Below are 27,976 nucleotides of genomic sequence, written 5' to 3'. Positions count from 1 at the left end.
AAGCACCTGGACCGTCCGCGTCCTCCCTGCTCTGACCACAGCAGGGGAAGCCGGGCACAACAGCCGCGCCCCCTCGGGGCAGAGGGGCCGGGGCCGGGGCCGGGGCCGGGGCCGGGGCCGGGGCCTCGCCTCAGGGCGGCCCCAGCACGCGCCCGCCGCCGCCTCCATTTCGCGCCTCTGCCCCTGAGAGGAGGAGGAGGAGGAGGAGGAGCCGCCCCGCCCCGCCCCGCCCCCCGCGCGCGCACGCGCCCGACCCGGAACTGCTGAGCCCGCGCCGCCCGTGCCCGGCGGCGGCGACAAGATGGCGGCGGTCTCGGTGCTGCAGGCGCCCGGCGGCGGCTTCAGCTTCGACAACTGCGCTCGGTGAGGCGCGGGGCCGGGGCTGTGGGGCCGGGCTGTGGGGCCGGGGCGCTCTTCCTCGCTCACGCGCGCTCGGTGCCGCTTCTCGTGCTGTGTCGCAGGAACGCGCTGCTGGAGGCCGAGCTGGGGCAGAAGGGGCTGCGGCTGCCCGCGGCCCGCAAGACGGGCACCACCATCGCGGGCCTCGTCTTCAAGGTGAGGAGGCGGCGGGCGGGAGCCGCCGCGGCCGGGCCCGGGCCCGGGCCGGGGCCTGAGCTCGCCGCGGGGGCGGCGGGCGCTGAGTCACGGCGCCCCCGGCCCGGGCCTGCTCGTGGCATGGCCGCTTCGGGGGACGATCCGTCTTTCCGCAGGATGGCATCGTCCTTGGGGCGGATACCAGAGCGACGGAGGGGATGGTCGTTGCTGACAAGAACTGCTCGAAGATACACTTCATTTCCCCAAATATCTAGTAAGTGCAGAAACTGGCCTGTGCATTGCAGGGCCGAGATCACCATCGGCGTTTTCAGGTGTATCCCTTGCTGGTGGCAACTTGCCTTACTCCTCTTAGGAAAAAGTTTGTTTCGATGTTGATGAAACATCAAAAGCCAACAGGCTGCCTTGTTTCACACTCTGAAAATGCTGACCATGTAAACACTTAATTTCCTACTCTTTACATGGAGAAAGAAGCACACTTGGGCTGTAAATGGTGCTTTTGTTGTGCGTGTGTGTGTGTGTTTTTTATTATTATTAAATTCTTTTTGGAGTATAAATGTGTGGTGTTCATTAGGGTTACCAGTAGTAAGACACTTGTGTTGCAGAAACTCTGAAGGTGTTGGAACAGCAAAGGAGAAATGAGCCCCAAGCAGCTGTAGGAATGTGGCTTCCTTGAGAATACTTGCAGGGAAAAAAAGGCACTTTAAGGTTGTTGAATACAGCAAACAGAAGTCATATTTGGCCTTAAAGAGGTGTTTTCCTTCTCACTCTCCTCTACCTTCCCAACTTGCTGGTGATATTTTTCAGCTGTTGCGGTGCTGGAACAGCTGCAGATACTGATATGACCACTCAGCTGATTTCTTCCAATCTGGAGCTCCATTCGCTATCTACTGGCCGACTTCCGAGAGTTGTCACAGCTAATCGAATGCTAAAGCAAATGCTTTTCAGGTAACTGAGTGGCTTTATTACTTATTTATAATGCTGCTAAAACCACAGGATAAGTAAGATCTGAGTTCATGCACTGGAGAAGTCTACCTGACTTCTATAACAAGACTTTGAGAAAGGTTTAGTAATTGTTCTTTACCTTGTAGGCTTTTGAGTTGAAATTAGGTCTATGATGTTATAAGGAGTTGATACAGTGTTGCTAGTGCCTTCACTGTAAAAGTAGAAGGACAATAACTTAATAAAATGTTGATTGCGCCCATCAAAGCTTAACTTCCACTTCAGTGGAGAGATGCCCGGACCAGTAAGTAATCTTATAATGCACAAACTTTTAAAATTGAGAATTTCATATGGCTGTAATAAAATACATCTTGAAATGTACTTTATTTTCAAAAGGATGAAGCATATAAGTGTGATCATTTGAAGCCCATAGCCATTAATACAGAAGTCTGTTTGTGGTTATTAATGAGAAAAATGAATAAAATCTTTGGAAGTTGTACTTATTCTAAGAAAATTTTATTGGATTGTTTGACTGATGGCATTATTATATGCCAGTAGCACTTCCTATTGTGCAACATGGCTTAAACGATTGATGGTGTATTTTCCAAACTCTTTTTTTTTTTTCTTTTTTAAAAAAAAAGAACTCTTGTGAAGGAAAGAATGAGTGTATGCAGTTAAAGATTGTTCAAGCTATTCAAGTCTCCAGGATTGTGAAATAAAGCAAAGAAATGAATATGCTTTGTCAAATCATGTGACCTAGATAAATTACAGGTTAATACAATGCTTTAGTACAAATGCAGCATCCAGCCTAGTTGCTTGTCATTTGTTTTTCTGCTTGACATTTAGATATTTCATATTTTAGTAAATTTCTTAATTTAAACTGTTGTTTCTAGATAGTAAAGGTTGTTTTTCTATTATGGAGATACAGCTAGTGTAACTGTTGAAAAATTCTATAGTACATACATTGTATTTAAAAAGAACAGCTTTCTCATAGATGTTCAGATTCACATATAAACATTCTTCCTAGGTATCAAGGCTACATTGGTGCTGCCCTGGTTCTAGGGGGAGTAGATGTCACTGGACCTCATCTCTACAGCATATATCCCCATGGATCAACTGACAAACTGCCTTATGTTACCATGGGTAAGTGATATCTTTCGGTATCATAACAGAACTGCTGTTAAGAAGTAAACACTTTATTTTTAAAAATAATTTTTGCTAGAATTCGTGGCTTGCTGTGCATTCAGACTTCAAAGGGTAAAGCTGTATTTGTAAGGCAGGTGCAATATCCTGTTTCTTCTTTCACACTTTTGACAGCCCATGAAAGTCTTTTTAACTATTTAAATCTAAGCTACCAAAGAACTAGTATTAGGAAAGCTGCTATGTTGATTCCCTAACATATCTTAAAGCAAAGGAATCCTAATATTTCTAGAAACTTACTGTAAGAAACCCTTAGAAACTGGATTTTCAGGTAGTGCTAGCTTATGGTTCATGTAATGTCTCACTTGGAACTACATTCTTCCACAAGTTTTTCTGTACTTTCATTAGGAAAAAATATGCCTTGCTTCTTGCTTGTAAATATCTTATTTCTTTTAACTTGCTAAGTTGCAGCTGTATTTTATTCAGGTAAGTGTATCATTCTGGTGAAGCAACACTACTCTAATTTGCTTATGATATGATAATTGGTCTTAACTACTGCGTAGAATCTCAGTAGAGAATCCCTATCCTATCTAATGATAGGGTGTCAAATTGAAATTAGTAGCCTACCACAAAGTTATTCAGTGTTACTATCTCAAGTTTCTATTACTTTCTACAATAGCCATAATCTGAGCTATGTATGGACAACATTCATTTTTTGAAGTCTCTCTTACTGTGGAAGATGCTTTGATTTCTGAAAATGTCATGAAAGATGATGCTCATTTTAAATGGTACACATCTCCTCACTCATGCTTTGTCATAGTTCTTAAAGCCGTTTACTACATCTAGAAGAAATGTGAGTTTGCTTTATCCTTCAGAGTACTCTTTGAAACTCAGTTTTTCTTGTAACTCCCAGGTTGGGGCAACTTCTTTTCTCTGTTTACCTTGAATCTGTTTCCTTTCAGTTGTGCTTGTCTTGACTGTTACTTGCTCCCATATTTTGATGAATGTTGTGTTTGAGAGCCTATAGACCCTAAAGGCTGCCTTTTATTTTTATTTATTTTTATTTTTTTTTATTCCTAGCAGAAAAAATCAGAAAATACCATGTTAAGCAACAAAATAATTGTCAGGTGTAAAAGTTTCACTACCAGTGGTTAGACAAGCAACAAATCATAAAATTGCATTTCTGTGTACATCTCATTCATTTCTAATCTGAGAATGTTGTACTATTTAAGGCTGAAACCACAAAAATCCTATGTGCTTTATAGACAAAAACAGTACCTAAGTGTCAAAATGGACTATAGTTGTGTTGTTCATGATGCATATAGCAAAATACAGTCTTAGCAAATACCTCATTGTTCTTTCAAGTTAAACAAGAATGAGGTAACTTGAAATGAATACTTTGTTTTCTCTGCTTTTGCAGTATCAGAATGCAAAACATTGGGCACCTTTTCTGGGGAGTCTTGTTTTTTTTCCTCCCTTATCAGCAGAAACATTGCTCCCTTACTTTCTGATGGTGCAGAAGGAGGTGAAGAGTATGTACGGGAGAGAGTTAAACTTTCAAACTCTTCAGTGCTCCTATCACATGTTGAATATATTAAATCTTTTAGATAACAATAAGAGGAAACAATAAGATTCTGACTTAATTCAGAAAAGCAGTAGTAAACTAGCTAATATATATGATACACTCTTTCTTGCTATGAGTGTGAAATTTAAGCCGTTTTTAGTTTTTGTTTTCAAGCAAAGCTTAGAAAAGTGTGTCTTATAAATGTTACTGAGTGGTTTTCTGTGGGATAGATAGGTAAGTGCTTGTTAGCTATCTTGAGAAGCTGTAACCTCTGGACTAACTTACACACTTCCAACAAATAAAGACATGTTAAAACAGTAGAGTTTTGTCAACTTTCAGTATAGTATGTTAAATAGTTTCCCATGACTTTTAAACTGCTGAAATCGTACAACTTTAATGCAGTGAAGTGGATCATTCAGTTTGAAATTAGAACTGTGATACATCTACAGAAATTCTGCAAAAGTGGTACTGGACCAATAGATGGTGCCATTACCTTAGAAATGTGTAAATTAACTGTTACATGGATCTTATTTTCCAAGTAATGTGATGTCATTGTTTAGCATTTGATATGTTAAAAAGTATTATGTGCAAGGCCATTAGAATCAGACATTTATAATAAACTAAAACTATAAAGGACTTCATACTCCTCTTAGCAGTTGATTGCCTGAATAAAGTCCCATTGCTACCATTACATACACAATTACTCTAGCATTTATGTTTTAAAAGCTTTAAAAAGTGATACTTCCGAAAATCCTGGCCATTCATCTTTACTTCCACAGAAATAACTATCAGGAAAAATTCAGATAAGTAGGAAGTAGAATATCAATGGATTAAGTTCACTACTGCTTAAACTCTTATTTGTCTGCTATAGGTCTGTTGTATCATGATCGTTGTTACTTTTATTCATGCTTTCAAACAGTGTTTCTCAGCATAAATGTCCTTTACCTTGCTATACTTGATACATTGATACTACTTGCCTGTGCAGTGACTCTGGACTCTATGGTTAAGTACTAAAGCTTGAATCAATTAATAATTAAAAGCACGTGTAGTAGTAATGTTCTTTAAAAAATCTGAAGAGTCCTTGTAACCTTCAAAAGTAAACTTTGGTGGGTGAGGGTCTCTGCAAGAAGTATTAGAGATGAATGTGTAGTACAAATAGGCTGCCTTTAAGCAAAGGTGAAGTGTGATGTTAAACTTATTGCAGGCGTTAGGTTCTTGAGCCATAAGATGCAACCCAAAGGCACTGTTTAAAAATGCTGCAGAACTTGCTTCTGTCAGCGTACTCTGTATTTCTGAAGGTAAGGTGCTGTTACTTTAGCAGGTTACTGCATGCTCAGATTGATACAGCATATGCATCCCAAAGAAGTTCAGTTTCATATCTTCACTAAGTCATTATATTTTCAGTGGCATGTGTGTATATGTTGCTCTTAGGTACATCTGTAATATAAATAAACACTGAAGCTCCTTAATTCTTATATTAAAAAAATACTTTGGATCACATTCAGCTCTAAGGAATATTTTAATATTCCAACCAAACATGCATCCTTTAGTAATCTACAATGAACTTAATATCCAGATTGCAAAAAGTCAAATAACTAACTTATAACCGAGTGTGATGTATTGATGAAAGTTTGTAGGCATTCTGCAGTTTATAATGGCTACTGCAGAAAACTTCTATAAAACTCAGTGTAGCTAGGTATAGGTCGCCATACAGGCATCATTTTCTGAATGTTCTGTGTGCAGTTATTAAACTGGGCCAGTGAATTTCTGGAAATTAAATATTCAAGTGGTTGAAGGTGATTTGTGTATGTTTTTTTTTTCTCTAAAATATCTTAGCTTGTGTGTGGCTGTGGGTGAATACAGTGGTATCCTCCTTTGCAAGGTAGATTTAAAAATACTTAGAAGTGAAAACATCAAATTAAACCCTTTATGCTGACAAAGGACAAAAATGGATTTCAGCAAACGATGCAAGATTGTCTGATTGGTTGGCTTGTCTAGGAAAGCTTCTGGCCAAGACTTACAATGAAATGCATGCATAAAATTAAACCACTTGAAGTCTGTAGTTCAGCTTTCAGATACTGAAAGTACGTTCCAGTAGTCTCTAGTGGCTAAATCTAGTCCCCTGGTACCAGCATTGCTTCATATTCATAAATCAGCTCTTCATGCATTGGCAGTATTGGCCTGCAGAGCAAGCAGTACCACCGCTGAGACAAGGCCCCTCAGCCAGGAACCAGGGTGAAAAATGATCCCAGTCGATGTGGCTGTGGAGATCACAGAATTTTTACCTAGAACGAGCAGCAAACTGAATAACAATGAGCATGTGTGAATAAATGTCCTGTCAGGGAGGCCTGACACTGATGGATTAGGAGGCTCTAAATGTTACTCTCCCAAGGCTGTGTTCATCCTCCAGCATGGCAGGCTGAGGTAGCAAACAGGTCCTTGCTTGATGAAAATGGTCTGTGCTTAGCGATAGAAAGTTATCTTCAATGAATGTTCTGCTGAAAAGATGCAGTTCATTTGTTTTAAAACAAAAACTTGCAGTTGTAAAATGCAACAGAAATTGTCAGCTGTTTTTTCCTGTGTATCAACAATTATCTTTCACTTTAAAATCTAATACTGAAGTTACACAATTCATCAAGTAAGGCCAATGGGATTTTTAATGTAACTTTATTACAGTCAAGTCCCGCAAATTTTTCAATGACTTCTGTGGTTGTAAAAACTTACAAAATGGCAAATGCTTCTTAGTGAAGTTGACAGACTCTAATGGTCTTGCAAGTGAATTCTGTGGTTCCTGCTCATAATTAGACTGAAAAGATTTTGTTTCAGAATATAACTTGGCATTCCAGTTTTTGTATTTTGGTTGCCAGTCCACACTTTCATATATTTAGATACTAAAGTAGTATTTGATGAATACTTGTTCCAGAAGTGAAGCTTACTGAAAACTTACACAAAATAAGTTTTTTGGGTCTGATATGGCATTTTTTTTCTTAATGGATTTCTGAACTAATCCTTCACAGCAGTTAAAATAAATTTTTTTTTTTATATCTAGCTGAGTTTGTCTGAACTTTACCAATAATACTTTATTGCTGATTCATAGAACAGCTAAAGCTTTCAAACATTTGAAGAATACTTTGTCAGACTGAGTTCTTAGATCTGCATTAACTGTATGTAATCAGGATTTCAGATAAGTAACTTGTTTTGGTATTACTTTGAATCTGAGCTCAGTTAAGCATACTACTTAACGACTAATTATGACACTGCTTTCCTGAATGTTTTAATAGGTTTGAGATTGAACTGCTGTGTTTTAGTAATGTTGAATCCTAACTGATGTGATTTACACTGGATATTGTATGTGTGAAGTGGGAACATCTATCCCGAATAAATGGGTTATTCTGCACTTTTCTGCATTTTGTCTTTCTCCAGACATTATGACTGGAAATTAAGCGTATTCCTACATAAAGGCAAAATATGCTTGCTAAAGTTTTTTGTTGGGCACTGGATATGTGTACAAGAGAACAACTGTTTCCCCCACACAAGGAAGAACTCCACAGCCCCTTAAGACTTCTGTGCTTTTATAGGTACTACAATAAGAAAACCATACTTTCAATGTTTACTTTGATTCACAGATTTTCGTGCCAGCTGTCCAGTTAAAATGCATACCTTTCCTAAGTCTGCCATGCTAGTTGGAACATTGTGAGGTGGTTTGGATCATACGTGGGATTTGACAGCTACTAGGAGGCTGGTGTAATTGGACAGTAAAGTTTGCAACAGTACTTGTAAGCAGCTGTCCACTCAGTGCTGGTTTTCTACATTTTTGGTAGCTCTGTGGACTGCCAGGTGTCCGGGCTTCAGTCAACCAGGAGTGCAAATAGGTCTGAGTTAATATGCTGCAGGTGGACTGTGAGTTCACATCCTCAGTATTATTCAAAAATAATTCATACTGTTGGTTTCAAACAACAGCTGACTTTACGGACAAACTCATAATACATCTATTTCAGTTTCTAAAAGCAATGTTTACATCTGAGAGTAGGAGTAAAAACAGTTTTCATTGTGAATCTTAAGATTACAAAAATCTATTCTTTCCTTGGATGTTTAGCTCTGCTATGAGACCTTTGCTGGGGCACTCTTTTTTATATGCAAATTAGGGGAAGCATGTCCTGGTTTGTAATTGGGAAAGGAGAAATGTGATTTTATTAAACTGCATTTCCAGCTGTACTTCCAGTTCTGTTAGAATCTCCTTTGGATTTCGATTTTATAGATGGAAATGTTTACATACACATTTAACTAAATTTACAGACTTTTCATCAACTTTTTGAGAATTTAGATTATAGGACTGTCTGGGCTTATTTAAAGTTGATATTAAAGCTGGTATTTGCTAATTATCTCATATTACCAAGATACAACTAATATATTTTTTAATGTATAAAGGATTTTATGTAATATAACATAAGAATCCCCCCTTGTAAATCTGAGGTCCTGTCCTGTCCGTGGATTCTTTGGGGAGCTTTTTTAAATGGGGAACTGGAGGAATGAATCCAGGCCGATTGTGCCGTGTATGAGATTTCTGAGAAGAAACGGTACTGAGTGGAGTTTAAAAAATGCAGAAATGCTAAATCGAATAATGGAATGGTTTGTGAAGAGGCTTGTACTTTAAGAGAGCTCCTATTCTTATGAAAGATGGTTTTATTTGAGAATGGAAGTTTTAAGAAATTAAGACCACTTTCTTTTGGCTGAGTAGTTAAAATGTAGTAATATTTGTCACTTTTGTATTTCTATTCTTGCAAGATTTTAAAGATACTTGTACTATATTTTGTCAAGGAAGCCTTATCTCTGAATAAGGTCATTTTGTAGGGTGTTTTAGGCTTCCTATTTTGCTTATAGTAGACCTTGATTTGAGTGACATTAAGAATGTGCTCTTACTCTGAGACAGTGTCTCTGATTTTTATTTATTTATTTTTTTTCTTATTGAAAACATTCCCACATAATTTCACAAGAACTATTGTTTGAACCCTGTATTTGCTTTGGAACATACCTTATCTTGACCTTGATTGAAGGTTCAGTAAAATTACTTGGTGATTTGCTCTGTGATATCAGCTGTTTGTATCAGCAGTTCATTTCTGCTATTAGTCTCTTAAAAATCCTTTTTATTCCCAATTTCAGCATTTAAAAAATGGAGTCATGTATTGCTTCAAGGTGTAAATGAGTAGTCATTGCCTGTAATACAAGTACACACTTAGAATGTCCTACTGCTTTTAGATGTGATGTATTTGGTACTGTAAAGGTAATGATCCTCAACCACAGCAATATTCTGTAACAGGAGTATCTGTCATATTCATTGGGATTACCATGTTCATTGATTTGTGTCTGTAAATCTGCTGTTTCTACCCTTTAAATTTGATCTATAATTGGACCTCCTTAAATGGTTCAGATAAGGTAGTCTGTATTTCCTCAACAGTGTCACTGTCAGCTTCTCTTTTTTCATTATACATTCAGCAGACTTGATAAAATCAGCAGGACACCTCATTTGAAACTGTTTAATCGCTGCCTTTTTCTTTCACTAAACCATTGAGGTGGTCAAGCGATATACACAAATCATTTTAAATAGAAAATATAGCTTTCTCTGTGACCCAGCTAAACAGACAGCAGTATGCAAAACAAGTTAAAAAGTAATAAATGCCAAAAAAATTTTCTAATTGGTGTAAAAAATTGCAGGTAACTTTATTCACTCCCCAAAAGTAGAGCTCTCTGAAATATGGTCAGGGCCGTAGACAGATATCTTCCTACAGATTCGCTCTTTCTGAACAAAGCAAGCTTACAATTTCAAATAGTATCATACTGCTTTTTATATCCATTTATGGAAAGCACATTTATAACACTTGCAGTTACAGTGCTTTGGGTAGAGATGGGTTCTGTTACATTACTACCCTTGCAGTGCATCCTTTAAGTGGATCAGAGAGGTAATGTTAAACTCATGTTTTCATATCTGCCACTTTGTCTGTTCAGCTGTTATTGTTCAAAGTAAAAATAATGACACAAAATAAATGTATAATAAACTGTTTTAGAGTAGATATGGGAAATAACCTGATGGTAGCAGCCACCTACCCTGTTACCGTTGCTGGTTCACTCATCCCAGTGTGTCAAGGTGACTGTGCCAGGGCAGCTCATTAAAACAATCTATTCATTGCGAGTGTCTTAGTATTAAGTGACATATCGCCTAACGTGGCTAGGCACAGAAGTAGGGCAGGAGAAACAGAGGAGTAGGAATCAGAAACTGTGGCATGCAGTTAAATCTCTCTTTTTTTTTTTTTCCCAACCTCATTTTTGTATCTGTGTTTACTATTAAAAAGAAAAGACTGTCAGAAATGGGACCACAACAGGTCTTCGTGCGCTGTATGTAAATTTAAGATTAGATTAAGTGCTGGACCTCAAGAGCATAGACACTTGAGAGTATACAGTGAACTAAAATAGACTGTCTGATTTGTGCTGCTGTTATTTAATTGGTACTTTCTTTCTTTTAAAAAATACTAGCTAAATAACATTGTGTCTTAATTTTATTACCATAGGTTCTGGATCATTAGCAGCTATGGCAGTGTTTGAAGATAAATACAAACCGGACATGGAGGTAAGAAATGATCTTTAAAAGCAATGTTTCTTCCTTCAGTAATTCTCATGACCTTAAGAGTTTAAGAGGTTTGAAGCCTTAAAGTTAAATCTGCTGTAGTTTCCTGCACTTAAAATTTTTAATATCAGCTTACTGCAAAGCTTTCAAAAATCTAGGGATAAGATATTTTTTTTTATGTTGATTTTTTTCTTGCTAACCTAAGTGATAATGAAGCGTGTATTTTATTATAGCTCAAAGTTTGAAAAACAGCTTACTGATTAAACTTGACTTCAGGATTTTGATAGCCTGGTCAGTTTTGCTGTTGTGCTTTCTTTTTTCTTTCTTCCCTCATCAGCAATTGGTCATTCTCTTCACAACTGTAAAAACAACAGAAAATGTTAAAGTAGAACATGAAACCAGTTAGATTCCAAGTTGATTGGGTATGTTCAGAGCTAGTAACTGCACTTGAATTTTTAACATCTACTTAAAAGCTGTTTATCGGAACATTTACAAGGTTGTGTTTTTGCTGCTGCTCTTGGTCAGACTTGAAAAATATTTAAGTTCATAATATGGAATCATTCAGCATGGTTGAAAGTTGGAGTGTCATGATTAAGTTTTGAATAATAGATTAGAATATTTTTATTTTTAGGAATGTATCCCATACATTATTTTTGTATCGTCTATAGTATTTCTTTATACCTGATTACACTATGTTCAGTGCCTACTAAGCTAAACAGTGAAAAACCCAGTTATCTGCAGACATATTATTGATGAAAATAAAACCGAAAGGATTAAAAGGCTTTCTGTGACCATATCTTATAATATGCCTCAGTAATGTCTGGCGTTCTTTTAGACCACATCAATCTCTTCAGACTTGCTGTGAATGCTTCTTCTCATTGCAATTGATTATTAATTTCACAATGTAGAAAGAGTTGAATATAAAGCTGAAAACTGAAGTGCATTGACAATGACTTGTAATGCTAACACTTGTGATCACTTTTCATAATATCATTTGAACCTAAAATACAACTATAACAACTCTTAGTGCTATTCAGTATCATTGAATAGCATAGAAATGGTAGAACTTGATTTACTTCAGAATGTTGGCATATTTTCCTTATATTTATAGTGCATATACTATGGGTCATTTTCTACCCTCAAATGCTGCATTGACTGGAATATATTTTCTGGGGGTAATCCCATAACTTCACCAAATTCCTTTCTGAAATTGATTAATCTATAATTTAAAATTGTTTGTTATACTCTCTTAAATTTGAAGAAACTTGATGTCTAACACGAGTTGATTTAAAAACTATTTAAGAGCCTAGTGAGTGGTAAGCAGTTTTCTAGTTATTCCTGCAAGTGGCTCCTCTTCTGTTGCTATATATGAAATAGCTGTAGCTGTGCTAAATTATAAAAATGCAGTAGTTCCTGTGTTGCTGGAGACTTGGGCAGTAGCTGGAGTAACTGGACTTTTAGCCTCCAGTATTTCTACGAAGGCTATCAAATACTGGAATATTTTTAATTAGACACTCAAGTTCCTTTTCTAAGTAGTGTTATGTTGGACTATTAGAACCATTAAATATAAAGGTAGAGTCTCTACTTTTTTTTTCTTTTCCCCCCTCATGCTGTTAGGAGGCTGCAAAAAGACTGTCATTCTCGCATGTGGCTATGCACTTGGCATGTGTGCTATTCATACCGAAAACATGGACTACAAATCCTTGGAATCAACAGCTACAGAATAATAGTCCCCTTTCAAAGATACAAATGTCAAAGAGCTGTGCTATGAAACTAAAAATCTTACCTCATTCTTAGCTAGTTTTCTAGCTTGTATTTTAAGTCATTCTTTGTGTAAGACCAGCTTAAAAAAGGCACCAAAAATTGGTAAATTTCCAACTTTTCCTATTTAGAAAGGTCATCCTAATTAAATTGTCTTCATACACAATCTTAAATGGCAGCAGATATTCACTGTTATAACAAGCATGTAGAAATGCAGCCTACCAATTTGTTCAAATGGATATTTAGATCTTTGAGATTTGCATGCACCTTAACCCCTTTTTTTTTGTTTTTTGTTGGGCATTCTGTTGACTAGTAATAATGTGATAATTGGAATAACTAAACCAGCAAAGCTTTACATGATAAAGCTCAACTGTACTCTTAAACACTTCATATTTTATTATGGCTGCCAGCTTGATGTTTCTTATTTCAATAAAATAACCAAATACCATGGTATTTCTATTAAAATTGAAACAAATTAAAATACACAACCTATATATCACATACAAGTTATTATAAAATGGCAATGATAAATTTTAAATTCCTGGAGCTTAATTTATTAAAATGAGTAAAGAATTAATTTTTTTTTTTGTCAAGATCAATACTGCTTTCTTTTCCACTAATTGTCAGAATATCTTGCTAGGGCTACTGAAGGGTAGTGGTGTGCTGCAAGACCATCACATCACAGAAAAATGATTCAAAGGCAGACTGTCCTGCACCCTCTGGTATCAACTTGCAAATTAGCATCTGGAATGTAATTAAACAAGCTTAATGAAAGTAGCAGCTGAATATTACTGGAAAAGACAATCAGCCTTTTTTTCTCTGATATATATTCTGTACTATTGAAGCTGATCACCAAACACATCGTGTGAGCGCAGTTAAAAAAATTAGCATTTATTTGAAGAATACGAACTGTTTTTCATTCTGTTACGCTTTTGGCATGCACTGGTGTCCCATGAGAGCCATGCCACAGCAGATAGTGCACAATATTTATAAATCCATGACAGGCAATAATAGCAACTTGAAAAATTCTTTTGCTAGAATTTCAAGTTGAGACCTGCCAAAAGCTGAGAGGATCAAATCTGCAGTGGCAGCTGCTGTGCCCTACAGTTAGAATTGTAGACTTTGAAGATGCTCAACTGGAGAGGGGGGTGAAAAAGACTGCAGGCTTAGCCAATTTTTGCAGGTTTCTAGAGCCCTGGCTCTCTGCCTTTTGAAGATGAGTTGCTGAAGCTTCTACCACTGCCTGAGGCATGCTAACACCAGCAGGATGTGCGTTTTTTTTTTTTTCCCATAGACTTAGTGTGTCTTCAGATTTAAGTAGCACATGCTTTATCAGTGCCAACTGTGATGGTCCTTTCCCTGGTCGCAATGCTGGGAGATGATCTTTACCCAACACCCTTTAGAGAAATGGCTAAGATAGATGGTGACGTACACTAGTGCCACTTCTGCAATCTGATTTATGGAGGCATGTTTCATTATGAAGCAAGTGCTGGCCTCTAGAGGAACCATTATAAATTGCTGAAGATGTGAACACTTTCAGCCCTGAAGGCCTGTAGCTGCTTCAAAAATGTAATGCCAAGCACCTAACTACTGTAGAACAATATTAATCTGTCATGTGGGCAGCTATAGATCTACCTTAAAAAACATAAGTGGAAGAACAGCACATCTAATAGTGTTTCAAGCTTAGATCTTTCATAGCAGCCAATTTCTCTTTCAGTAGAGTTTCAATAGGGTAGTCACATGGTTTGAAATCTTACAGCCAGGTTTTGCAAATATATTCACAAATTCTGATGTTAAAAAAGTAGTAAAGAAATAGATATGGAAACAATCATGACCTAAGAAAAATTGTCTGCACTATTAAAGGCTGGAATTCTAGATTTATCTATACTGTGGTTTTAGATTTTTGTAGGGAGATTTTGAGGGGGGGAGATTATGTATTTTATACAGGTATTTGACTTCTGTTTGAAAAGTGAGCTTGTCTTTATAAGAATTACCTCATGATACACAAAGCTCTTGTCAGATGGCTAAAACATAGCCTTCTTGCGTTTAAGCAAGAAAGCAGGCTGCATGTAACTTTCCTGTGTTTCACCAAGAAACAACCAGGCTTAATAAAAAGTAAATCTTCATACAAAGAGGTCAGGGGCACAGAAGAGGTGGAAAAAGGAGGTGTTTAGAAGATGCTCATAATTACTTCCAAAATAGATCACCTTTCTGCCCCCCAAGTGTGAGCTATTGACAGTCGTTTAGTATACCTGTTAGCCAGGCTTGCTTTAGTGATCGTCCTGCAGTGGTTATGTTTTGACAAATGTGGGGTAGGCAGCAATCCTATGAGCGGTTCAGCTGACAGGTTTGTGTAACCCTGTGTAAAAGGGAGAAGGGACAAGCAGATAGGGGCAAGTTGGAGGTAGTAACCTTCTCGGCAAATAGCTGCAGCTGTCGGAGTGTGCATGTTCACAAAGACAAATAATGGAAGGGAAGAGATTGGCAGTGGTCTAGTTGCAAAATGTGCAGAATCAGGCTCTTCTGGCCCTCAGTTTTGTTTCTGGCTTTGGGACTAGTTTTTGAGGTACTTGTGAGCAGCCCCGTATCCCCCAGACAAAAGTATAAAGAGTGCCTTCCTCAGGAAGGCTCTGTGTGCGTTGAAGATCTTTGTTGCACTGAAGTGGAAGATGGTGTAACTGCCAGGCTCAGTGCCTACTTTTTGTACAATGCTTTATGCATTTTTAACCAAAATAAAATCTTACGAAAGCATGTCATTTTCTCCCATTTTTAAACAGCTGATATAAGCACAGACATATTTTGAATGATTGGTATATTTCCTACTGTCCCTCAATTTAGTGTTATTTTTGTTTATTAACTGCTAACTATAATACTGAGCTATTTTTGGAAACTGTCAAAACTCTCTAATCTTCAGCAATAGTTGTCTCATCAGTCTTATTTAGGCTGCATCTGTGTGATTCAAGGCTCAAGAGCAATGACAAGCTGCATATGAATTCTGTATTCATTAATGATGGTGATCAAAATGCCTGTGTCCCTGCCATAGGGCTCAGGTGTGGAAGTCTGCAGGCTAATCCCACCAGCTGACATTCAGAGGTCTAATGACTCCATGGGAAGGTGACCACTTGCTGGGAGGTTTGTCGGCTGAACTCAGACAGCAGACAATAGAGATCAAGCCAGACTATCAGAGTTAAGCTGAAGAGCCTGCCTGAGATACTTGAACCCCTGTTGGTGTCAAACACAGATTAAGTAAATGGGAAAAAAATGACTTCTTGTACAAAAATAAGTATTTAGTATTTATATGCTCTCTATATATGTTTATTTCATTACTCAGTGACTGTTACTGGCATATCTTCACTGCCTTTTACTGATGGAGCTCATGTTGATACAGATTTCACGCTTTCTTTACATATATTATTTTCTCCTTTAGAGCCATGTATTTACATGGGTAGGTATCAGGTGTTAGTGCAAACAGTCATCCAGAAAATAAATGTTTATCATGCTGTTTCTTACTTTTAGATTAAAATTATTATGTTTCTGCTGGATGCTTTAGACAGTACTGTTCTCATCTTCTTTCATAGATCTGTACCTTGGGTTGATTTCCATTGTAGAACTAATGTTAAACAAGAAATATGAAGCAGTACAGAAACATTTTTAATCAGCTTCATAGGTAGATGTGTTCTGAAATGCCTGAGATTACTGGAGAAGTGTTTTGAGATGTGCTTTTTGAAAATATATATCAAAGCATGGTTTCTATGCAGAAATCAGTTGGGAAACTGCTGACGGTATCTGTCTGGATTACCAGTGATTCCCCACAATATTTTCTTCTAGTTTTCTAGCTTACAAATTATCTCAAGATAATTAATTTTGCCCTAGTTTAAATTAGACCTTGCTGCATGGAAAAAGAGTAGCAATTTCTTCACCTTTGCAAAAGTAAGTTTTAAACCTTTGTACAAAATAATATAGACAAGCTAGTCACAAGCAGGGTTCAGTGTTAGATCACTTTAGTGCACAGGGTAGATGTAGGACAGGTGATTATTTTTGATGCATTTCTCAGGAGCAGGTGTTCCAGTTTAAATTGTTTCAGTTTGTATTTTCCATAACTGCAGAACACAGGGAAAACAAAACAGAAAATATTTCTGGTGGTATGAAGGCTGACTGCTGCTCCTGTAGGGTGCAGTTTTGGAGAGCAGAGCGCTGAGCTGCAGCCAGGTGAAGAGCTGAATGCCTAGGCTGCAAGGGGAGGCTCCCTTCATGTGAAGAAGGTTTATGGAATGTTTTGATGTACCTAAGAAAACAATTGCCAGTGAGCCTAAGACCTTCCCCCTGCCCCCAAAATGTTGACCTTCATGCCGTTTCTTCAGAGCTCAAGTAATAGTGATAGGAACATAATTTGCTTTATTTGAAGCCAGACGTGTATTGCTGCATATTCTACTTTGGTTGTACAATAGCAGTATATAGTTACTTCAGTTGTTTTTTTCATTATTTACATTTCTTGCTACTCCCTAGTAGCTGATGTTCACTATGTCACTCTAAGGTAATACAGCTCTAACAAAAATTGAGGCTATCGTACTGGCAAAGTAGAATTTATGGCTGTTGAGCATATTCACTTTATTCTGAGAATCAGTTCCCTGAAACTCATGAACTTTATCCAGGCACAAGTAGTGATAGATAATATGTAATTTTATATTAATTCTAAGTATGAAAATAGTATTAAAAAATCATGCAATTGTGAAAGGAGCTTGTTGTTTAATTTTGTACTACTAGAACTATGTATTGTACTAGTCTTCATGTAAGGAATGAAATACAGGAACTAATGTTAGTAGCAGCTCCGAATCATAAGTTTCTTGGCTTGGCAGGTAATTTGGCATAAATTGTTAATGTAAATCCAGGTTAGTGGGGAAGACATTATTTTACTAAAAAAGATAAACTGCTGATTAATTCAGTATAGAACTCAATTACAAATTGAAAGTGTCTCTGCGGGATGCCAGTACCCTAAAGACAGCAGATGTTGAATTGATACTCCAGCATATTTCACACTGGTATGAAATATTAACATGGTTTATTATACTTGTGTGGTGTGCAGTATCAGGAAGGGGGAGGTGGTGATGAGTCTGGGCTTGCAGGCGTATATACCAATGGAACATGAAAATACTTTGATCACTGAGAATAATAATTAGGGACATAGAGAGGTGTATTTTATTTGAAAATTTCTTAGGAGAAAGCAGTTGAAAAATAAATATTTTACTTAATAATTATCCACAACAAAACCTTGCATCAAATGCAGTATGGAAGTATTTGATATATTAATGAATATATCTACATTTGTGTAAAAGCTCAAATTGCTGGATTTTTACAAGACTGTTAAACCAGTGATATGCCCAGATTTTTTTTGCATAATTTTCAGGCTATGTCATACTTGTACTGTGGTTTTGCTAAGAAGTAGCAATCTTCATTTCCTGTATTGTTTGTGTATGATAGGCAACATTAACACCTCATTTGTTCATAATCCAAGGATTTAAGCAAGTTTGGTCAGTGATGGGCACAGACAGATATTTTGTGTTTGAGAAAGTACCAAGTGATGAAGGGAAGCTGTATACAAAAGGATAGGAAATGTGTGGAACTTAGGCAGGCTTGTGGGGTGTGGGGGTCTTTTTTACTAAAAGTCCTGCTTTAAAAGCTAGAAAAACATAAGTAAAGTTACCTTATAACAAAAGTAATTCCAAACAGAAGGCGTGAATCACAGCATTTGAACAGGATGTATTCTGGAGAGAAAATTCTTATCATATTTAATAGGCTTTGAGTCCTTGACAGTGTTTGTTATGCAAATACTGAGTCATTCACTTGCAGGAAGGCAAGTGAATGAAAGTAATGTTTCAGAACTTGGGGCATTTCACTTCCTTGTTAAATAAGGCTGTGGAAGAAGAACTGGAAAATAACATGATGAACTTTACCTTGATTTAAAATAACTTGAGCTGCTTTACACATATAGTATTAGAGTCATTATTTTCCCTTTCACATTTGCTTTAGAAGCTACTATATTTCTGCCTATCTTGGCTTTTAGCATCTGTTCAGTAAAAATAAATTCATGTTATTTGAAAGGATAGTTTATGTATTTTCCTTTAGTTTTTTTCCTTTAAACATAGACAATTCTAAAATAATGTATGTTGAAATTCAGCAGAATAGAGGAGACACCATCTTCATCTCTATCATGGGGCACAGTTCCTTGTATGACTATAAATCAGTGGCTGAATTGAGGAAGGGAGGGAGTCTAGAGTTCGATTTTAATGTAATTACAGGGAATATTCCTAGATGAGATGCACCAAATTTTAGGGTCACACAGGCCTAGTTTCAGATCTTCAGATATATTCCCCCCCCCCCCCCATTACCTGCTGGGAATATTCTGGTAACTTCTCCCTGTTCTTTATGCACTGGGGAACTGATGTTTGCTTCTAAGACCCATTTTTATATGTCTCCTAGATGCTGCTAATCTTACAGATCCAGTTTTTTCATAACCTCTTTATCTTCGGTGTAATCATGGTTCTAATTGTTTCTGCTTGCAATTTCTATCTTGTAAACTTTTTTTCATGCTGTGCTGTTTTGGCATGTCAGTCTAATCCTGGCTTTTGTGGTCTGTAATCATGATCCTACATATTTGTCACATATCTATTTTATAGCCCATCTTGTATTGTTTGGACTGCTGGATCTTAACATTCTCCTCCATAACTTCTTTTGTGACTTCTTAGAACACAGATAAAAGATGGTGGAGGAAGAAAGGGGTGTGTTGGGGAGGGGGGTGAATGCTAGAAAAACAGTGTCAGTAACTCCCCACCATGAATCCAGGTAACTTCAAATTGAGAATTATTAATACTGACCACTTTCAAATGCCAGCCTCAAAAGCTAGCCAGAAACAGATTCATTTTCACTAAGTGGAGTCTTGGAACCTTCCCTTACAAGAAAAACAATCAAAGTACTTTGCTGCTTTGTTTGTTATCTCTTTGGACTTAACCAGCAGATTTTAGCATTGCTTCTGGTTATGTATTGATTTCCAACATAATTTCTCCAACAGACATATCTACCCTTTAACATGTTTTAGTCTGACTCTTCCAAAGTCCAATCATGTTCCTGCAGGTGCTTATGCCCTTCAAGAGGTATCACTTTCCTAACCCCAAATTCCCAACATTTCTTTATAAATATGAAAAATTTTTAACCCTGTCCTGCCTTAAGCTTCTGATTTCCTCCCCTTCAGCTTCCCTCAGCTTGTGGATTCTCACTTGAGGTAGGGGTGGACTTTTTACTTTACAGAATTTTAACAAGTTTCAATCTGCTGTAAAAGGCTCAGTTGTAGTAAATATACTTACATATATGTGTGTGTACATGCACATGTCACATTTTCCCTCCAGAAATTGTTACACTCTTTGACATTCAGTGTATATTACACTCTTTGACATTCAGTGTATATTAACCTCTCAGGTTCTTGCATTACTCATTAAAGCATTCTACTACATATCAAATATCAGACAGGATATTGGCAACCTGCAGAAGGCATTAATTTCACTTTGATAAACATTTTTTAAAAAAACTTTAAACATTTTTTTCATAAAGAAAAGCCTTCTCCAATTTAACTTGTAAAAATTACCTGAATGGCAAGGAAATAATGCTCACAACACTGTAGCTGCTGTCTGTATTTCTGCAGGTGTAATGATGCATTTTTTTAAAAAGATACTAGCAAAGATCGTATTAATATGAGGTAGAAATATCCACACTCTCTCTAGAAGTCTCATTTTTTACTTCAGTAGCACTTGGAATCTGGAAATCGCTTAAGTGAGAAGAGAAACTTGAATCAAGCCATATACAAGAGTAATGTGGAAAAGTTCCTTATTGGTGCTGTTTGTGACTTGCACCATAGCAGATGTAGAGAGGTAATCTATCAGATCTTGAGTGTCTACAAAATGCAACTCTCCAGATAACAGGTTTAAAGTAAAGATTTAATACAGTCTCTATCTACTATGATGTTGCAGTGACAGTTTAAAACTCATTCTCTAAATCTCAGCAGACTTTATAGCTAGCAGTGGGCCCATATAAAGCTTAATGGCATTACAACACATAAATCATCTTTTAAAGATGCTACCAGTAGCTCCAATATTAAATGCAGACAATTGTCTGTGTTATAAATAATTTATCAAACACTATTTCAGATTAGCCTTCCATGCTGAGTTATTTATTTTAGTCTTTACTGTACTATTCCTAAGACACATTTTTGAAAGATCCATTACTGGTCAGTTTAATGAACTTGGGGGTCTGTTTTTTTCCCCCTCAAGCACTATGCTACATCTGTGGTGACCATTACATGGCTGATCTGGACCTCTTTGTGCCTTTTACAAGTGCTGCCCATTTGTCATGTAGTGGTAAATGGAGTTGCACATTGGAGTCCTGGGACACATTGTGTGATGTAGTGATGGAGACAAACAGATAGCTCTATAAAGTGCTGCTTGTCACAAGTGACTTGTATTACAGTACATCACTCTTGCTGTAATCTCATTTAAGAAGCAGCGTGGACCCGAGAGAATGATATTCCCAGTTAGCTTGGTCTTTGCAACCATAAAGTAGGAAGTGCTCCTTTTATGTACTCTGAACTTTTTTTTTTTTAAGATTAATTATTACAGTGACTCATTCATGCCCCTATAGTTAAGACTGTGTCAGCACTTTCATTATAACCCCCTATTTTCTGATCGTAAAATAGCAGTTCTTGCTAGAACTTTGTATGCAGGATCTCTATCAAGGAACAGCTTCTCTCTTGGCCGTTCTGGTCATCTTTCTAAATTATGAAAAGGGGATAGGAAGTGAACACAGCACTGCATCAGGGTTCCCTATAATTAAAATTATTTCAGGTTCTTGAACTAGGCTGCAGTATATCAGATGAAAGAGCTGAGATTATGTTTTAGACCTTTCTCAGCATAGTAGATGCTTCAGTGTTGCTACAACTAAGCTCTATTGACTGTAGTGGCTATTAAAAAAATATTTTAATAGAAAGAGTACGTTTTTAAAAGGCAAAATATACTGAAGTATTTAACTCAAAAAAAAAAATGGGTGATTCTGCAAGACTTGCATTGTTCCAAAAATTTGGAAATACAGAAAGGGGGGGGGAAGCCCTACGCATCTGCCTTTGCCTAAGCAGTGATGTTTTTCTTAACACACATAATAGCTTAAACCTATTTCTACTTAAATTTTAAAACATAGCTACATATAGTTTTTCATTTGCTTTAATATGTTAACTTTTGCTATAGTTTGTCTACGTGTGTGTGTGTGTGTGTATATATTATAGACAGAGTGTGAGCATGCAAGAGCGTGCTATATAAAATACCTCTAGCGTGCAAGGAATCAGCTTAGAGAAATCAGTCTTGTAGCTGCTGAATAAGGAAATACTCTTTTCAGAGTTCTGCTACCAAAAAGTGATGTAATGAGCAGAAACTATTAACAGTGTGGCTGTTTTGTTCAAGTTAGCTTGGTAGAAAGTGCAATTTAATGTTTGTTTTTTAAAAGATTAATCCTAGTAAAAATGGGAGTAAAATAAGAATCTGTGCTATTTCTATGGTTTACTTAAGCACACACCTCTCCTGGTCAGTATGTAATTAAGCTGTTTTAATATGAATACTGTTATTAAGCAGTTTTTACTATAGTAGGCCATTGGAGAATGCAAAGCATGCACTGGGAGCAGACGTGACTGTAGCTGAGCTAATTTGGGGCTCCTCTTCAGCTGCACTTGTACACTGGGGCTTGTGCAGCTGTGTCTGCATCAGAAGACGTTCTAGGAGTAGGCTGAGTATCTTATCATCATGATTTTCAGGTGGTGGGATATTGGCAGAGAGACACTAAGGGCTTTAAATGAAGCAAGTAAAACTGCATTTGTCAAATTCTGCATGGAATGTTTGCTGTTTCGTTCATGATACCTAAAGACAGAAGACTATTTAAATGTGTGAAAAATCAGAAAAGCAATGACAAGTGATAATGGGAAACAGAACTTAGTTACTCTGGCTTGGTACCACCTGTTAAACAGCCGGTAATGTTGGGTGAGCTATGCAGTGACTGACTACTGTAAGTATGAGTTGAGGATAAATCTTTGAGTTCTTTCTCAGTGTTTATTGACTTCAGTCTTATTAGAACAGGTATATGGGGGGTGTGTGTGTGTATGTATATGTATATAAAAGCATGCTATTTACAGTTACATAAATTCCTTAAATGATGGAAAAATTAAGCTGGAATGGTGCAGGGGCAGATGTGTGTGGAGGTGTTAATGTGCTTGTGTGTAATTTTTCAGCAGCCTTTTAAGTGTGTGTGTATATATGTATGTACATACACACATGTGTATGCATGTATATATGCTTTCTCAGTGACACTTTTACCAGACAACCAGAACACTAGCACTTTCTCTGCTTAACAAAGTTTCAGTGGAGCTGATGCTGCTGAACACATCCTCAGTGGCTTTGCCTCTAAGAACAAGCAATACAATGCAATATATAGTGGAATAATACATAGCGGAACCCACTGGGACAGAACTTCCCACCCACACTATGAATTCTAGGCATTATATAGATATTTTTGGTAGGCCAGCTCTCGTCTAGTTCCAGGGATGTCAAACCATGTTAAATATGCCCCTGGAGCGGGTCTTTGTTCAGTTGCCTCCAAAAGCAACTCAGCTCATGTTCTCAGCTCTCTGCTGAGTGAACCAGCGAGCAGTAAGCAGGGCCAATGCAATGTTTTAAAAGCTTTCTTGGGTCTATATAGAATAGCAGTTTAGCTCAGGTCTCAGGTGATGGCCTCTCTTACATCGCACTGAGGCATTTGTAGATACTGACAGCCGAGGAGTCTGTAATGTTTTTGCAAGATGTAAAATGGTACTGCACCAGATTAGCTGTCTAGAACATTAAGAAGGTTGTTTTGCAATATTTCTTTTTACTGAGTAGCATCTTCACTTACAGTGAAAAACTAAGCATTTACAGGCCCTATCAAATTACTTGTATCTCTGGCTCTGATCTGTGACTTTCAGTAAAGTTGCCATTGAAATATAAAAACAACCTCTCTTTGGGAGCTGTAGAGGGAGCCAATGCAGTTCTAATTTTTCATTTTCTAGTAAAGTCTATCAACTGTATCAGAACTTGAGGCCTTTTTCATCAATACCATGCATATATATTTAGAAGGAGGATTACAGGTCTGTTGTAATACATCATTTTAATGGAGAGTTTTGATGATTTTGAATTACTTCATTGTAGAACACACTTGTCTGAATGGTAATTACGCAAGTGTTAATGTACAGCAGAAACTATTGTATTCTGTTTTATAAGGCTATTTAGACAGCTTCTAAATAGTAAAAATTCTGAAACTTATGTGGAGCATGCATTTCAGTAGCTGAATATTTGCCCTTTAAAAATAAAGTATATAATATAAAACTTTTAAGAAATTATGTGCTCAAATTAATTTGTATTCTAGTTTTGATGCAAATAAGATTTTGCTAGTTGCTCTAGTTTAGAAAAAATATACAGAATATGCTTTTGAGATGTGTAAATGCAGCATACATTCAAGGGACTATATTAAATATATTATGCTTTAGTTATCTGTGGAATTTCTGACTTGTACACCCAAAAAAAGGGATTGTAGCTGATTTCCTGTTAATCCAAAAAGGAAAAAAAATGCATTTTTGTTAACTTCTTGTAATTTTTAGTTAAATCACAGGATTTTTGACAGCAGTACTGAGTTCTGCAAGTCTTCAGTAATTTCTGTAAATTCTTTGCACTAATGTTCTACGCTAGAATTGAAAACGCTAGCAAGCTACAGTTCAGTACAGAGCCAGGCTCCCCTGCAACAGTTTAGATGAGCAGAATAAATTTTACTAACCACACTATGTTACAAAATCACGTACCCCATTTTGGTGCTACAGAGGATGATTAAATAGTCCCTACCTAGGGAAGGCTTGTAACTAAACTATATACGGATCTTTAATTTGAATGCAACTGTTACACAGAGGGCACTACAGGGAACTTGCATTGTACATGTGCACAAAAGCCTGGAAGATAATATCGTAAAGTTTTTTCCATTAAGACAGATCTTTTGTTTCCTTGAAAATCTTTACCAAGTCTCGGGAGGGGGGGTGTGTGCGTGAACAGGTTAAAAGGCTTGCCCTTTAGATAGTGCCACTGTTCTGTAGACTGACGTTCGTGCTCCGCAGTGCTTCTGTAATAACAAAGGTGCTGATACCTCATTTATCGTTTTGAGAGCTCACAGCTTCCACTGTCACGTGGACAAACATTTCTGTGAAATGCCAACACTTGTGCAATGACAGCTTTTTTAACTTTTCCAGGAAGAGGAAGCCAAACAGCTTGTGAGGGATGCCATTGCAGCTGGCATATACAATGATCTGGGCTCTGGCAGTAACATAGATCTCTGTGTTATAAGCAAGAACAAGTTGGATTTCCTCCGTCCATATGATGTGGCCAACAAAAAAGGGGAAAGGTTGGTATTTCTGAAGCTGTGCATCATCAGTGCTCTTAACATTTCCTGTCTTCCACAGAAGCTTGTTATGGAATTTTTTTAAACAGACTTAGGGAATACACTGAAAAAGCTTTAAGACCCCTTTATGTAGTTTATAGCTATTAGAGGATAGTCTTTATATCTGTATTTAATAGAGTTTCAACAAACAAATTGCTGCAACTGCAGTTGAATATTGAGGTTGTTAGTGGCAGTTACAGGTGTGTGGAAGAATGAATGAATTGCTTACCTCATCTCTTTAACCAAGTAGGGAGACTGCTTTGAGTTTCAGGAAGTTTGAGACAGTGATGAAGTTTCACATTTGTGACTGAGTAGATCCTTGAGGGTTTCCTCTTTTTTTTGCTATTGGATAGCAATGTGGTCATCTTTTGCTACTCTTTCGCTGGAACTTGTGTGTCCTGTCAGAAAGACTAGTGGTATCACCATACCCTTTGCAGTTCTACCTATATTTAGCATGGCAATGTGGAAAAGGAGTAGCTGGCAGCACAGCCTGTCATTAGCTGTTATATAAGAACTTGCTGTGGCACAAAAACAACCCTCCCCCCCCCCCCCCAAACTCTACCCTGTAATTACTGTGTTGTGTTTTATTTCCTTTCTCGAAATCTTTTTTCTAGCCAGTGGCTAGAAAATACACCCTATAGAAGACTGCCAAATCAACATAGACATTGCTTTGATCATCATGTTTTTTTCATACAGATAAAAATTGTCCGGATAGTTACTGTAACTTGGTGAAAAGATAGTTTATAGTTAATAGCTAAATTTGGCAGGAGTAGTTGGTTCCCATTTTGTGTATAAATGAAAAGTTTACAAGTTGTGAGCATTCATGCTTTTCCAGGGGGACAGCCCTATCTTCCTGTTTCTGCTATGTAGAAACTTGTGCTGTGTTTTCCAGCTCTCATTTGGCAAGTTACATCAGAAAGATTTCTGTACAATCTTCTCCATTTTATGGTTCTCAGTGATCAGTTCCTCAAAGCACATGGAAAGGTTGCACAGCATGTTAAACTTCAGCATTTTGTAACACTTGGAAGTCCTTCACAAAGGTGATATTATGCTGCCACTGAAAACAGTCATTTTGAAGCTCCTAAGTTTAGTGTCATAAATATTCAACTACAAAATTTACTGGGAACAAGGTTACATTTAAGTATGTATAATACGATCTTGTAATACTGAGAATATTCAGGAGACAGAAGTAAGTGATGAAATTCTGAAGTGAGCAAGATTTTTTTAGGGTTAAAGAAGCTGACAAATATTCCATTTAATACTTGAATATGTTGCTTGGTGAACTGCATTGCCTAATGAGTGAATCACAGCCCCCAAGGCAGTTGGAGGGTTTTGCAACATGTACTTTTATGTTACGTGTAACAAGTTGTGCAACTTTTCAGTCTACTGCCAAAACAGTGGAGTTTAACAAAAATCACTTCTCCTTTAAGCAGACACTTTTGCCAAAGCTACTATGAACAGCTCTGCTCCAGTTAAAGGTCCTTTGGATTTCTTACCATATAACTGCATATGCATGAAATGTAATTCTGAGCAGAAGCCTTTATAGGTGGTCAGCCAGGAGAGAATGATCATTGTACAGTTCAAAATGAGACTCTGCATTTCACTGTATACATTAGAGGACAGGAAAAAAAGCTCCTTTGTACAGTCAGCTGTAGCATGACTTCAGAAGCATGGCTTGATGGAGGACATTCTTTAAAATATTAGCTTTAGATTTCTGTGTTTAAAATCAACTAAAACATTGATAAAGTTAATCCAGAGCTGCAAAAAGTGGGTGTGTTTTTTTTGAGCAAGGCTACAAAACAAGAATATTCTGCACTATTATGAAATCTCACTTCTACAGAGTTGCCTTGCATATCACTTTTTTTTAAAAAAAGTTAGTGTTACACTAAGCACAACTTCTTTACTCACTTTGACCTCATGTAAGAAATTCCTACAGTAGAGAAAGTTGTTAAACTCTTGTATGTGAGTTTTCCTGAGTAGTATCATCTTCCAAATTAACTTTCACCTGTTTATTTAACAGGTTTGGTAGATACAAGTGTGAAAAAGGAACTACTGCTGTTCTCACTGAAAACGTAGCACTCCTTGAAATTGAGGTGGTGGATGAAACTGTACAAACCATGGACACATCCTGAACCATTCTGTGCAGTGCTTCTGTTACTAGAGACCAATATTAGTTATATTTCACTTTTAGAAGCTTTCCCCTGTGTAGAAAAACATGCAATTGATGTAAAATAAAGAGAGTTCTTACCAAATGAATGTTTTTTTGATACTGCCTTTTTTTTTCTCTCTCTCTCTCTCTCATTGCTGAAAAAGTGAGGCTTAGGCAGAACAGGACTGTATGCTTACAGCTGGCTGTTTAGTGTTGCAAGTCATGAAAGTAAGTTGTACTTTATCCTAAAAGATTTCTATTGGCATGTACAGAGAATTGGGCTCTTGGAGTGAAGACTAGGCATCAGTTATTTCATACTGCCAATACAGGGCCTCAAGTAAAACCATGAAGTAAACAGCTGATTTTCAGGCTTCAGCCAAGGGGTGTGTGTGGGGGGGAGGGAGGGGCGAGAGTAAGGGTAAAACTTTTCTGCAGTTTGTGTGTTTTTAACTTTGCATAGTGTTCCTGATGAATGCCTACCAAATCAAAAAACCTAGTCTGGTTTAGGTCAAAATCTGGGCTATTTTCATACTATTTATATTATTACAGAGAAATAATAGTGGTACCATCATCACATGTTTATATTTGTTCTTCCCTGCTTTCTGTAGTGAAAGGATATGGAATAGATCCAGCTCCCACCCAGGAAAGACGTTTTCATTTCTAAATTACCTAACTAAAGACAGCACAAGTCAAAGCCCACTTGTCTTGT

General features: G+C 37.4%; 1 protein-coding gene across 1 annotated transcript; it reads left to right on the top strand.

The window, feature by feature from the left end:
• Window positions 1-253: 253 nt before the first annotated feature.
• Window positions 254-27,374, top strand: PSMB7 (proteasome 20S subunit beta 7). The gene is made up of 8 exons (XM_062590797.1): window positions 254-363; window positions 462-555; window positions 711-808; window positions 1,360-1,500; window positions 2,522-2,637; window positions 10,762-10,820; window positions 24,931-25,082; window positions 27,139-27,374. Exons 1-8 carry the CDS (start codon window positions 302-304, stop codon window positions 27,248-27,250), a joined length of 834 nt encoding a protein of 277 aa, XP_062446781.1. The 5' UTR covers window positions 254-301; the 3' UTR covers window positions 27,251-27,374.
• Window positions 27,375-27,976: the final 602 nt, after the last annotated feature.

This window comes from Rhea pennata, chromosome 18 (genome assembly GCF_028389875.1).
Source record: "Rhea pennata isolate bPtePen1 chromosome 18, bPtePen1.pri, whole genome shotgun sequence".
Taxonomy (NCBI): domain Eukaryota; kingdom Metazoa; phylum Chordata; class Aves; order Rheiformes; family Rheidae; genus Rhea; species Rhea pennata.
This window is presented reverse-complemented; position numbering and strand designations above follow the sequence as displayed.